The sequence below is a fragment of the Grampus griseus genome, assembly GCF_964374135.1.
Source record: "Grampus griseus genome assembly, chromosome: 16".
In the NCBI taxonomy this organism is placed as follows: Eukaryota; Metazoa; Chordata; class Mammalia; order Artiodactyla; family Delphinidae; genus Grampus; species Grampus griseus.
Window position 1 is genome coordinate 27,389,732 of NC_139010.1, and position 15,190 is coordinate 27,404,921.

General features: G+C 42.2%; 1 protein-coding gene across 1 annotated transcript; it reads right to left on the reverse strand.

Annotated features, from left to right (window-relative positions):
* Positions 1-3,685: 3,685 nt before the first annotated feature.
* MSS51 (MSS51 mitochondrial translational activator) lies at positions 3,686-8,832 on the reverse strand. The gene is given in 10 exon segments (XM_082674182.1): positions 3,686-5,744; positions 6,049-6,142; positions 6,454-6,681; positions 6,684-6,939; positions 6,943-7,019; positions 7,225-7,354; positions 8,166-8,316; positions 8,598-8,631; positions 8,634-8,796; positions 8,800-8,832. Coding segments are annotated over 10 exon segments (1,371 nt in total). The 5' UTR covers positions 8,818-8,832; the 3' UTR covers positions 3,686-5,524.
* Between the last annotated feature and the right edge of the window lie 6,358 nt (positions 8,833-15,190).

The window sequence follows — 15,190 nt, forward strand, 5'->3', positions numbered from 1 at the left end:
CGCCCGAGGCCGTTAGGATCGCAGGGGGCGGTGCCGACAGGGCCAGTCCAGGCGGCTGTCGGTGCCGCTGCTCCGGCTTTCCCTTCCGCCCCGCCTCGCCGCCCCACCTGCGAGAAGACGCTCTCTTCGGGTGCACCAGCCAGTTTTATCACAGTTCCTTCTGGGCTCTCTCAAGCCATTTGGGAAGTTGAAGCCGTCCTGAGGAATCCCGAAGCCCCTTCAGTGGTGGGCGGCAAAGAAGGGCTCGAAACTGGGAGGCCAGGGGCAGCCTCTCCGCCTGATGTGCCGTCCTCCCTATCTTCTGAGGACAAAGACGGTGTCTTTTATTAGTCCCTTGTGAATTGAATTAATATTTATGAGGCTCCTAGATAGTGGGAACAGGAGATGCACTAATCAAAACCACTCCAAAAGGGAGTTGTTAGGTGATTCCAGGCTCCCCTCACACTAGAGCCCTACCATTAAACATTTGAGGCAATTTCAAGGGCCCAGACCAGTATCTTAAACTCATTAAGAAAGTTTATATTCCAGAGCAAAGAACCAGTTGGCTACCTTTTACAGTGGTTCTCAAACTGTGGTCCCCAGACTGGCAGCCACCACATTACCTGGTAACTTGTTAGAAATGCAACTCATTGGGCTCCACCTTAGACCTAATGAATTAAATTCTAGAGATGAAGCCCAGCAATCTGTTTTAACAAGCCCTCCACGTGGTTCTATGCACACTAAAGTTTAAGAACTATTAACCTATTACTCCACATGCTTTTCTACCCAAAACCTGCCTCATGGGGGTGGGATAGGGTGGATTAAATTTTTAAGTGGCAAAAGCAAGATATACATGGCCCTAAAACAGGAGTGAAGTGGAAGGTACTTGAGAAAGGTCACTGCCAAATTTAAACAAAACTGCACAACACTCTGGATACCCAGCATTAATTCCCCAGCTCTCACCAATCGGTCTGGAAAATATTGGGCCTTTCTGTCCAATCTGCCTGGAGACCTCTGGAATTTAAGCATTCCCTAAGAAGCCTGTCCTTACTCCTTTGCTCTATATTACTACCTAGGTGATCTCATCCCCACCCTTCCCTCTGCCTTAACTATCAGCTTGAGAGGTTATTTTCCAAACCTCCTATTTCCTGCCCACTTTCCTGAGCTATAGGCCCAAATATCCGATAGTCTATTCAGGTAGATACCACTAGATTTCCCACTTCATCCTTTCAATTTGTCCTTCTTTCTTGACATACAAGGACCTCCAGGGCCAGAGACCCTTTCCTCATGCTGCCTCTGCCTAGAAAGCACTGCCTGCCTTTTAACAATTATGAATCTATTAAGACTCAATTCAAAGATCACCCATCTCCTTCCTGCCTCAAGAAGCTTTTCCTGACCTTCTTTTCTTTACCTTCCCTTGGGTAGACTCCCTTTTTTGCACCCAAGAAAACCTTTTATAGATGTCTGCTGTGACACATTTAACAGTAGTCATGGGCTTCCCTGGTGGCACAGTGGTTAAGAATCTGCCTGTCAATGCAGGGGACATGGGTTCGATCCCTGGTCCGGAAAGATTCCACATGCCACGTAACAACTAAGCCCGTGTGCCACAACTACTGAGCCTGCACTCTAGAGCCTGCAAGTCACAACTACTGAGCCCACGGGCCTAGAGCCCGTGCTCCGCAACAAGAGAAGCCACCGCAATGAGAAATCTGCGCACTGCAACAGAGTAGCCCCCACTCACCGCAACCAGAGAAAGCCTGCGCGCAGCAACAAAGACCCAACGCAGCGAAAAAAAAAAAAAAAACCCAGTAGTCATAGCACATGAGTATTTAACTTGCCTGTATTCAACCACATGAACTTAGCAAAAACAAAACACCTCTGAAGGTCATCATATGCTCCAGAGTTCACATAAAATAGGAGACATTATGCTTCTCCTAATGTGAATATTGCACTGTGTTTAAACACACATACCGGACTTCCCTGGTGGTCCAGTGATTGAGACTGTGCTTCCAATGCAGGGGAGCGTGGGTTCAATCCCTGGTCAGGGAAGTTCTGCATGCCAAGCAGTGTGGCAGCAAAAAAAAAAAAAAAAAAAAAAAAAATATATATATATATATATATATAATTAAAATAAACATACCTACGTTTTGTACAGACAGAGCAGTAATTTTGTCCCCAAAGGGACATTTGGCAATGTCTGGAGACGTTTTTGGTTGTCACAACTAGGGAGGAGGGTTTTACTAGTATCAATGGGGAGAGGCCAGGGATGTTACTAAACATTCTACAATGCACTGGACATCCCCCTACAACAAAGAATTATTCAGCCTGAAATGTCAGTAATACTGAGGTTAAGAAACTCTGAGTTAGACTAATCTTCCTAAATAACGGATTTGGTCATATAATTCCCTGATTAAACTCCTCCACTAGCTTCCCACTGGAACCAGAATAAAATCCAAACTCCTAGCCATGGTCTATTAAGCCCCACATAATCTGGCTACTGCCTACCTCTCTGATCTCATCCCTCTTCACCTTCCTTCTCAAGCACCAAACTCTGGTCAAAATGGCCTTCTGTCTAAACATACCAAGCTTGTGACCAAACACACCAGAGATTCCCAGGATCTTTACATTTGTTATTGCTCCTATTTGCAATGTTCTCTATTGCATGTTACATCTCAAATGTCATCCATCTCCTCAGAGAGGTATGTATTCCCTGAACATTGTAGCATTAGTAGCCCCACTGTCACTAACACCACTACCAGTTATACACACTAATCACCCTATTTAATTTTCTTTGTAGCACTTAAAAGCATATAAAATTCTGTATTTACTGTTTGTCATCTCCCCCTGCTGCCCTCGGAATGTACACTCCTTGAGAACAGGGATATCTCTAGAGTCTAGAAATAAAATGTTCAGTAAATACTTGGTTGACTACAACAGGGCCTCCCAGACTCAAGCCAATTATTTCATCCAGTGATCAACTAAATAAACAGAGGTCTGTTTCCAATAGTGGAGGAAATAATTGGCTCTGATAGACTTGTTGAGATAAGGATATGTTGGAATCCACAATGGAGTGTTATCCTAAGGGAATTTCAATGTAGTTTTGAAAATACAGCTTTTTCACTTCATATGCTGACTTTAGAAAATGTAACTCATTATATTGCCCCTGCTTAACATCAGTCTTTTATTAAACTGTAAACACTCTAAGGGTAAAAGCCATTTGGAATCCTCAGCATCTAGCATGAAGCTAAGGCACTTTTATGTACTGTCACCACCACTCTAAGCTGGAATTTTTTGTGTCACCTGTTACTGTGTGGTTTCTGTCTCCTGATTAGATTCTGATAGATATATCACATTTCACCCAAAACAATCAGCAATTAAGCCCTATAGATTTTACTTTCACATTCTAGCTACAAAATATTATCTACCTGTTTACTTTCCTTGTTATAGCTAGACCTCTTCTTTTCCCTAACTACTACCATTGGTCACTTTAGTTGATACATGCATTACATCATCTGAACCACAAAAATGGCATTCTGACTGGTTTTTCCATTGTCGAACCATCTTGCTCAGTAAGTTCAATCTATTTATCTTACTGAATAATATTCAAAGTGGTATGTATTCAATAATAGCTACCATTTATTAAATACATACTATATGCTAGACACTGTTAAGCACTTAACAAATATTCTCATTTTTTACACTCTGATTTAAAAAACTGTTTTTGGTAACAGCTTTATTGAGATATAATTCACTGATGTAAAGTGTACAATTCAATGGTTTTTAATATATTCAGAGTTGTACCATCACAATTTTAGAACATTTATATCACCCCAAAAATAAAGCCCATACACTTTAGCCATCATCCCCAATATGCTCACCATCCTCATCTCTATGCTGCCACTCATCTACTTTCTGTCTCCATAGATTTGCCAACTCTAGACATTTTATATAAATGCACTCAGATAATATGTGGTCTTTTATGACTGGATTTTCACTTAACATGAACATGGATGAGCGTATTTTCAAAGTTCATCCATGTTGTAGCATGAATCAGTACTTCATTCTTTTCTATGGCCAAATATTTCATTATATGTATATGCCACATTTTGTTTATCTATTCACAAGTTGATGGACACTTGGGTTATTTTTACCTTTTGGCTATTATGAATAATGCTGCTGTGAACATTTGTGCACAAATATTTTCATTTCTCATGAGTACACACCTAGGAGCAGAATAACTGGATCAAATGGTAACTTAATGTTTAACTTCTTGAGAAACTGCCAGACTGTTTTCCAAAATAGCTGCACCATTTTACATCCCTACTAGCAGTGTACGAGGGCTGCAATTTCTCTACATCCTCGTTAACACTTGTTATTATCTGTCTTTTTTATTGTTGTCATCCTAGCAAAAGAAGCACTTTCTTTCATTGTGGTTTTGATTTGTATTTCCAGATGACTAACGATGTTGAGCATCTTTTCATGTGCTGATCGATCATTTGTATATCTTCTTTGGAGAAACATCTGTTCAGATCATTTGCCCACTTTTAAATTGAGTTATTTGTCCTTTTATTATCGAGTTGTAAGAGTTCTATATATATATTCTGGATGTAAGTGGAGAGGCTGAGGTCACAGCAAGTTGTAGAAATGAATATCCAGGGAATATCCTAATCCTGAGAGTGTGATAAGAGAAGGATGACAATAGACAGGGTGTGGTAGAATGGCAGACCCAAAAAGAGAGCTGATGTTAATCACTCCTTTGGCAAGAGAGAAACCTCCAATCTTGAGATGTTCTGTGTAGACAAGTAACACTTGGCAGTGAACAGGAAATAAGATAAAACAAGTGACTTAAGAAGCCCCAAACTGAGTTTATTGTGGTATAGACCAGGTGATAACAAACTCCAGTGTATTCAAGTAACCCTGATACACCTTGGGATACCTAAAATACAACACAAGGGCAAAAAGCTGCTCTAAAATTAGAAGTCCCCAAGAGAAAATAGGAAAATGAGACATGTATCTCGAAAAAGCCAGGAAGTAGAACAGTGTGCCAATCCTCACAACCTCCCCCACGTTCCCAACCACTTCTCTACTTCCTCATTTTTCCACTACTTCAAGTCATTAAGACTTCTGCATTTTTTAGCCCAAATTGCTGTATAAGAAGAAAGTCTTTTTCAGAAGAATAAGGTGCCATTCTTCTCCTTGGTGCCATCCGGTTAAAGTCAAAACGTATAACTTTCTCATGAAGGAAACTCTTAGGAACTTAAGGCTCTACAAAGACTGATATAAGGGCCTTTTGTCACACACTAAATCTAGAATCCTGTCTCCACACACTAAATCTAGAATCCTGTCTCTAGAAGCTACATGTGGCTAACCTCTTGGAAATGAGTCACATCATACAGGAGCTCCCATTCAGCTTAGAATCTACCAGGACAAGTGAATTGTTTACGATATAGTGGATTTGAAAGTTGGCAATAATCTGGCATCAGCAGGTAATTTCATCACAATCTCTGCATTTTCTAGACACCCAGTCAGGATCTGGCTCAGCTATTTATACCCTGCCATTTACTTTCTCTTCCAATTGCCTCTTATCCAGCTGGCAGGAGCTTCCAAGAAACGTGATATAGTAGGCACTGCAGTATACTGGCTGCTTGTTGGGGTTGGAGTAGACCTGTTCAGGTTTGAGGGACGCAAAAGGATTAGCTCCACAGGCTGTGATGTGTGTATCCATGTCCACCAGAATCTGCAAAGAGGCTGCCAACTCCTGCTGGCTATGGGAGACAGATAAGAAAAATTGCCCTGCTGATTATGAAAGAGATAGGAGAGGAACTGCTCATCAATCCCAAAAATTACCTAAGGCTGGACTAACGCAACAGCTATCCCTCCCTCCCAAATGTCTAGACTAACTACTCAATTAACTAGCATAGCACTTTGAAGGGATGAGAAAGCCAAGCATGGGAAGGAAGAAAATCCTCACCAGAAGGCAGAAGATGAGCAAGGGGGAGAGAAATGAGCTCATCTACATAGAGGTGTGAGTGAATTGGGGAGGTATCACAAATAGGAGGAGGTCAAAACCTGTAAACAGTAATCATTGTAGGGATCTCATAATCACGAAGTAGCAAGAGGGTGGGCAGCCAAGCCTCCATCAGGTCCAGGGAAGCATGGAAACCTATGGAACAAAAATGGAGATGGAAATAGAAAGGGGAAATGCTAAGGCAGACCCTAACCAACATACTTCTTTGACTGCGTCCACCCCTCACCTTGCTCACCTCCAATGCTCATTTACCACCATCACCCGCCCCAGATTCTTTAATGGAAAATTATGGACCCAGGTGTAGCACATATGGCTAATGATCAACCAAGGTCTTCATTATATTACGCTCAACCTGACCAAATGAATGGGGTTCCAAAGGTACAAGAGCCAGGATGGAAAACTCCCAGAGGACCGACCCTGTATTCCCCCAAACAAATGACTCTTACCTGGATGGAATGCCACCACCAAATCTGGATGGGCTATCTGCCCAGACTCTACCTGCTCCTCCCAGAAGTCATGATAGAGGCCCCTATGGCTACTAAGCTGAACTGTGCCAGGTTCCAGGAGTGAAGGTGAGGCACTCTGTGAAAAGCCAGCAGCTACATCTACACCAACCATGATTACATGGAGGCCAAGGTGCCCAGGAAACATGTAGCCAAGTTCATCATAGTCCCAGGGTGAGTAAGGAACGTCTCTGCATGAGAAGCACCAACCACGTGCACTGTGCTTCCCCTGACCCTCCCAACATTTATCCCCAAGGCCCGAAGCCCAAAGCCCAGTGTCAAGGGCTGTGACAGGGCATCTGTCAGCAACCGCTTCAAAGAGCCCTGCAGGACATCTGGATCTGGCCTTGGCCATCCTACACTGGCCCACAGGGTGGTCATGGCCTGACTACCAAGCATAGCATCCAGAGTAGCCTCTAGCTGTAAACGTCACATAGAAAACCAGGTGTCCCAGCCCTGTGCGCCTTCAGTCAGCCAAGACCAAGGTCCTGAGGGAAGGACAAAACCACCTGCAGGAAAGAAGGAATAAGAAATGACCTAATCCTTCCCTGGCTTCAATATTCCCTCCATGTTCATTCTCCCAACCTGTCCCCAAGACTGCCCTGTCCCACTCAGTTCCTCATTTTTTCCTCAAAACAACACACTTTCATATATTTCTCCAAGTACCATCAACTATGACCATTATGGCAAAATTCCCCAATACTGTCACTCCACCTGTGACCAGAGGCCATTCCATGAGACGGTCCACAGCTACAAGACGCAGCTCTTGACAAACCCTCCTGTGTGCTGGCCAGTCTGACCTCTGGCACTCTGGACCACAGTAATAGACACTTCTGCACCTGAGAGAATGAGGCCCAGAAACAGATGTTCCTATACCTCAAAGGTGAATGGGGGACTCCTGGGGAAGGGAACTGATATTCCTGCACCTGGGAAGAAAGATCACCGGGTGAGGAAAGTAGGGAGAGGAATGACAGCTGCTGCAACAAATTTGGGGACTATGTTTGGCACAGGAGGCAGGAGGGAGTGGGAACGTAATTTTTCTCTTGGGTTACAGTGACACCTCAGCCTCTGTCTAGAACTAACTTTTTACATCCCTTACAGAAACAAAAAAACAGCAGGAGTTTGTGGCTGCCCTGTTATCACAGGTGTGGCTTGACCCCAACCTCCCCAGACAGATACGGTCTTACCACTTAAGTGCTCAAGAGAAGAGAGGTAGGGCTTCCCTGGTGGCGCAGTGGTTAAGAGTCCGCCTGCCGACGCAGGGGACACGGGTTTGTGCCCTGGTCCAGGAAGATCCTACATGCCGCGGAGCGGCTAGGCCCGCGAGACATGGCCACTGAGCCTGCGCGTCCGGAGTTTGTGCTCCGCAACGGGAGAGGCCACAACAGTGAGAGGCCCGCGTACCGCAAAAAAAAAGAAAAAAAAAAAGGAGGAGAGAGGTAGAAAGGATTATACTCCGGTCTAACCTCCCCATAATACCAAAATAATCAGGAGTCTTATAAGCAACCCTTTTCTAATTTCTCTGTGGCCTAGATCACACAAAATGAGGAGCAAGCCTGAAGTTATTCTGAAAATTCTCAGACCTTTCCTCCTGCGATGAGGTCTTAGAATAGGATCATTCCGGATGTCTCCCCTATTAGCCCCCAACTAATCACCTCTTGCCGGAGGACCCTGGAGTTTGAAAGGCCACTAGGGAGTACTTTACAGTGAGCACAGAATCGGAATGTGTCCTCCATCTTCTGGAACATTTCTTGAAGGCATCGATATCCAAAGCCTGATACAGGAGTATCCCCATCTAGCACCAACCTGCAGAAACAGCATGAAGAAGGAGTGGCAATACGAAAAACACCTCCAAAATTTCTCATGACTCTTACCTTGTCTCCTATATATTTGCACCTCTCCTACTCCCATTGTTTCTCTTTTAAGCAAATTATATTTCTTCTATAGTAATAAAACTGGCAAAAGTCAGGATGAGAAAATCCCTCATTGCAAATACCCCATATTCCCCAAGCTATACTCCCTCTCCACCTTATGAATCACTTCTACCAGTGACAATATATCACTCTTCCATAGAGTTAGTCACTCACTTGTATTCTTCATAGCTTTTCATGTTCAGCTTTGAAGGATCAGCTGGGATAGGCCAGGAACATTATTCTCCAAGGAGAAGAAGCCAAGTGTATCAATGCTAGGTCCAGGTTTTGAGAGGGTCAGAGGCACAGGAGTCACAACTGTGGGTGGGGTCACAACCACGGGAGCCACTGATGAGGGGAGTTTCTTGTGCCTTCGTCATCGGGACCGTGGAGCCATGGCCTGTCCAGTGATACCTGGGGACTATACGTAGAACAGATATGGAATGGAATTTTGTAAGTTGGACACATATGATGCTTTTTCATATGTTTGACCTTTCACTTGTCATTCCAGTCTCTCAGGCCCAGGTATCAGTAAGATTTATTTCATATCTACAGATTATTGATCACCACAGGCAGTTGTGAAAAAGAGAAATAATTATATGTGACTATAATTATACATATATGTATTATACATGAAGTTCTATATATAATATAGATGCCTAGAAAAGTCTGGCAGGGCTCATATAAAATTGATAACAGTGATTAACTCTGAGGAAGGGAAAAGGCACTAGGATGGGAATTGGATCGATAAAAGGGAACTTTAGACTTGTTTGTAATGTGTGACTTTTTATACAAAGAATATATTCGTATACTATTTGTGTATTTTAAAACATCAACTTAGAGGAAAAAGCAACAAAAGTTTTGGTTGGGCTTCCCTGGTGGCGCAGTTGTTGAGAGTCCAACTGCCGATGCAGGGGACACGGATTCGTGCCCCGGTCCAGGAAGATCCCACATGCCGCGGAGCGGCTGGGCCCGTGAGCCATGGCCGCTGAGCCTGCACGTCCGGAGCCTGTGCTCCGCTACGGGAGAGGCCACAACAGTGAGAGGCCCGCGTACTGCAAAAAAAAAAAAAAAAAGTTTTGGTTGTCCGAAACTACCATCTAACTAGAGAAACAGTCAATCTAATCTAGTTGGGGAAGGAAAACATTCATTTTAAAAAACCTATCATCACATTTATAAGCAATAAACCAAAAAGTAGAAATCAAATGCAATACCAAATTAGCACTACAATGCCAAGTTATGCACATTATTAGGAAAATTTTCTAAAAAGGTGAGTTCTGAAGTAGAACTAAACCCACACCCACTCACTACCTAGAGAGAACTCTTGTGGTGTCCTCCTTCCCTGGCCTGTCTTTTCCCATTCCTTCCACGAGGGTTGAGTAAACAAAAGGGACTATACTGGAAAAAATAAAACATAAATATTTATTGATAAACAGATAAAATCATTTGCAAAATATTATAACAGAAACAAATGTGAAAAAACATACTTAACATCTATATGTCTTAGACGTTAGATATAAACTATAATATAAGGCAGTGTATAAATCCTACAAGAAAAGTGAAACTAGAGCACTAATGGGAGATCAGAAGAAGAGTGTCTCTCAGTTGGTGAGCTACAGACAGACTTTATGAAGCAGCAGTTGGAACAGACCATGAAATATGGCAATACTGTGAATACACAAAGATAGGGAAACAGGAACTCTAAACACAAAGAAGAATGTGACCATAACAAATGTAGATGGGAAAATTCTGGGAACTAAGGAACTAGAATGGTTTGAGCTGGATTATTAAGTCTAAAGATCTAAGTGTAAGAGAGAAAAACTATATATAAAGTCTTAGGGGCTTCCCTGGTGGCACAGTGGTTAAGAATCCACCTGCCAATGCAGGGGACACGGGCTCAATCCCTGCTCCGGGAAGCTCCCACATGCCGCGGAGCAACTAAGGCCGTGCACCACAACTACTGAGCCTGCACTCTAGTGCCCATGAGCCACAACTACTGAAGCCTGCGTGCAGCAACAAAGACCCAACACAGCCAAAAATAAATTAACTAATGAAAAAAAAATTTTTTTAATGGTAACTTTCATGTTAAAAAAAAAACCACTATAAAGTCTTAGAAGAACACAGGGGAAAAGCTTCATGATACTGTATTTGCCAAGTTCTTGAATACGACACCAAAAGCACAAGCAATAAAAGAAAAAATAGATAAACTGGACTATATCAAAATTTTAAAACTTTTGTGCATCAAAGGACAAAGTGAAATGGCAACCCATAGAATGGGAGAAAATACTTGTAAATCATATATCTGATAAGAGATTAATATCCTGAATATGTAAAGAACACCTGAAACTCAACAACAACAAACAGCCCAATTACAAAATGGGCAAAAGACTTGAATAGACATTTCTCCAAAGAAAATATACAAATTTCCAAGAAGCACATGATACTCAACACGACTAATCAAAGGCAAATCAAAACCACAGACACCACTTTACTCCCATTAGGATGGCTATCATCAAAAAACTAGAAAACAACAAGTGTTGGTGAGGATGCAGAAAAACCGGAACCTTCCTACACTGATGGTAGGAATGTAAAATGGTGCAGCTGCTGTGCAAAACAGTATGGCAGCTCTGCAAAAAGTTAAATAGAGAATTATCATATGACCCAGCAATTTCACTCTTAGGTATACACCCAAAATAACTGAAAACAGGTATGCAAACAAATGCTTATACACAAATGTCCATAGCAGCACTATTCACAGTAGCCAAAAGGTAGAAACAAACTAAAGGTTATCAAAAGATAAATGAATAAACAAATTGGGATATATATATATATACACATATATATACACACACACACACATATATATACACATATATATGTGTGTGTATATATATATATGTATATATATATAAATTCAGCCATAAAAAGAAATGTACTGATACATGGTACAATGTGGATGAACCTCAAAAACATTATGCTAAGTTAAAGAAGCCAGACACAAAACGACACATTATATGATTGCATTTATATGAAATATCAAGAATAGGTAAATTCAGAGACAAAGCAGATCCGTGGTTGCCAAGGGCTGGGTGGAAGGGGGAATGAGGAGTAACTGATTAATGGTTATAGGCTTTTTGGGGGGGGTGATGAAAACGTTTTAGAACTAGATAGAGGTAGTGGGTGCACAACAACGTGAATGTACTCAATGTCATTTAATTGCTCACTTTAAAAGGATTAATTTTATGTTATGTGAATTTCACCTCAATTTAAAAAAGAAGAAAGGTATCTATAGAGATTTTGAAGCTAAAAAATTGTTTTATTCCCCAGATAAACTGCCTTCAGGGACAGGGAAATGAAGAGGATAATGCTGACAGTGGTTGTTTTTTATTGTCAATGAGGTAAAAGTTCAAATCAAGAATTGTGTTTTGTTACAAAAATGGTCTGACATTTAATCCTTCTGAACTAGATCTGTTAGGAAAAAACTCCAGAATCATCATTCAGCTGAGATGTAGGTGGCAGAACAATCAAACAAAAACCCTCCCCAAATCATCCAGCTAATATCCATTATCTTACAACATGGCTCTTGCAAACCACGGTCCTCAGGTTAATGGAGGAACTAATTTGATTTTCCTTTGTAGTTTCTTTCTCCTCGTCCTTTCATTCCACCCCTATTCTCCCCCCTCATCCCACAGATGAACGGCCAGTTTCAGAGTCCACAAAACAGAGATAACTAAGTTCATCTGCGTATCACATCTTCTACATTCCCACCAATAAAGAAGAAATTAGACCTAAAGATAGTACATTATTTTAGGATTTAAGGGTTCTCTCTCTTTCCTAAAGGGCAGATGGAATTGCCTTCAAACCTTAGGACACCATTTCCAAAAACTGACCTGGCTCTTCCCTCCACTTTTTTTAAAAAAATTTATTTATTTTTGGCTGCATTGGGTCTTTGTTGTTGCGCACAGGCTTTCTCTAGTTGCAGGGAGTGGGGGCTACTCTTCGTTGCGGTGCGCAGGCTTCCCATTGCGGTGGCTTCTCTTGTTGTGGAGCACGGGATCTAGGCATGCAGGCGTCAGTAGTTGTGGCTTGCGGGCACTACAGTGCAGCCTCAGTAGTTGTGACACACGGGCTTAGTTGCTCTGCATCATGTGGGATCTTCCCGAACCAGGGCTCAAACCTGTGTCTCCTGCATTGGCAGGTGGATTCTTAACCACTGTGCCACCAGGGAAGCCCTTTCCTCCACTTTTAATCACCAAACATTCTCATCACATTCCCAGAACCACTGCAATTCTAGAATAAGTACTCATATGCTGTATCTACCCAGCCCCCTCTGGCAAGACACCACCTTCTTAAACCTTGAAAGAATGGACTCATCTTTTCTTTACAGGTATCGAGGAAAAGTATCTTTGAGATAAATCAATAGTCTTAAATTCCAGAAGTAATAATAAATATCTTCCTGATATTCAACCAAAGGCCTTTATTCTGCAATGGAAGCCAATTAAGACCAGAAAGGTACTTATCCACCTTTCCAATGAGCGATCTTCCTCCAATGGAAGATTAAGTCCACTGGAAGACTGGATGAACTGGCTGGAAGTCAAGGGATCGATCACACAGCTTGGCGAGGCATGAAGTTGGTGAAACCCCTGATGCCATATTTTCCTCTGTGTCTACAGTGGGTTCCTGATACAAATGGATAATTTTCTGGCAGGAAGGTAAGAAGGTGGGAATGAGGAGCCAGGTCTTTGCATTTGCATCTGTATATATCATCAGGCTCATGTCTGAGTTTGTGTACCCAGCCCCCCTAGTTCTAACTTTCCTGCAATGAGGCCTAGTATCCTCCAAGTTTGGGGGTGGGGAGTTGACCTGAGAGAAACAAAGGCAGTGACTTGGGGTCTAATTTATTCCCAGTATATAAGAGAGAGAACACCAACACCAAGGACTGGAGAGGAGACATGAACTGGATGGCCTACAAAAACTCTTATCCTTCATCTCTAAATTCTCTAAAATATTAGCTAGCTTATCCCCACACCTAGGTCTCCCATATTCACCCCTCCTTACCACCAACAGCCTCAAATTTCACCTAAATCATAGTCATCTTCTCACCATCTCCAGACCAGTGAGGCCCATCTAATTTTCTCAAGTTCACCAGCAAACAAAAAATGTCTTTAGGGAGTAGGGAAGAGAAGGGTGAGTGAAGCTCATCATTGGGGATCCTCAAAAGGGGTTAGGAAAGAGAAAAAGAAAAGGAGAAACACATTAGAAACATTGCTATTAGGACAACATTCAGCAGCTTTATCAGTGATTAACACTCCCTGGAGTGATAAATACTTTACTCAACTATAAACTAAGCAAGCAGAGGAGTTGATGGAAAAGTAACTTACCCTGCTAAGCCCTCAGCTTCCTTCCTTCTCTCTTTCTTCCAAGTGAAGTAAATGCTTGATCTCCTCAGATCTACATTGTGGCTGATTTGCAGCTGTCCCTTCATATCACTTTCCTTTGCAAACTGCTGAAATGCTGAGTCTCTGTGATAAGGTATGCCCTGCCAACCAGACAGACAACACTGAATTCTCCCTAACGAGGCAAATAAGGACCTGGCCCCCTGCCCTTGGACTTCTCTCTTTCTGACCTTCCTTCTCTGCCAGGAAGGCTCAGAACTCTGTCAACACTCCCAAACTCACCAAAGGCCAGGCAGGCTGAGGAAAGATGAAGCTTACTGCTTCCTGGACCTCTCTTACTAAGGCAGCATTTCTGCTCCCAGTCCACAGCGTCAGGAAAAAGCCCTTGGGATTAGTTCAGAAGTCAGTATTTGATTGGAAAAGGTAAACACTAGCCCAGAGGAACAGGAACCCCTAGAGTTCTAGATGTCAATCTAGACACAGGATGAGCTCTCCCAAGCCCCAAGTCCTTTTTAACGTAACAAACACTGCTCAAACACAACTCAACAGTGACCAATGTAGGTTTAAGTACAAATATGATACCCAGAAAAGGAGAATACAAATGGTCATTTAATGGTACAGAAAGAAATCAATTGGAGGGGAAACGTCCAGAATTAATTTGTAAAATTCAATTTCCCTGAAAGGAGAGCAAGGCACTTTCTGAGTGAATGTCATCAGGGGCATTCCACCTGTTTATTTTAAAAGAGGAATAAAATTTTCTGGAATATTAAAGTAAGCAAGACCAAAAACACACACTATATCTAGGAAGAGAAAATAGAAAAGAACTCAAACATCTCATTCCTTCCTGTAATGGATGCTGATCCAGGGAATTTAATTCCACATTTCTAGCTCCTTTTCACTTAGAGCTATCAAGCTCCAGAACCTATCAGAGTTGTTAGTGCAGTGGTCCTATATGACTCTATGACCTGACGCTGCTTATATGTGGGCCCAGCTATGTCACTTACCTGCCTCTGTGAACATCAGCAAATTGGGGAACAGAACCACTTGCAATAAGGTCCTGGACCGTGGCAAATAAATCTATGCATGAACAGATGCAGAGAATGGATTCCAAAGGAACCCCAAAATGTAGAAAGCACAAACTACAAGCAGGGAAGGTGGAAGAAAAGTGTTAAGGATGCAAAAAAAACATTACATAACATTATGTAGAATAGCTGTGGACAAAGGAAAATCAGTTGCAACAGGCAAAAATCCTGAATAAAATAGGGGTAATTCATTTTAAGCAAAGGTTTCAGGCCAATTTCAAGTTTAACTGGCAGAAAATTGAAAGGTTTTGAGGTTTGTTAATGGCTGAACTGCAAAAGGTAAAAGAACTCA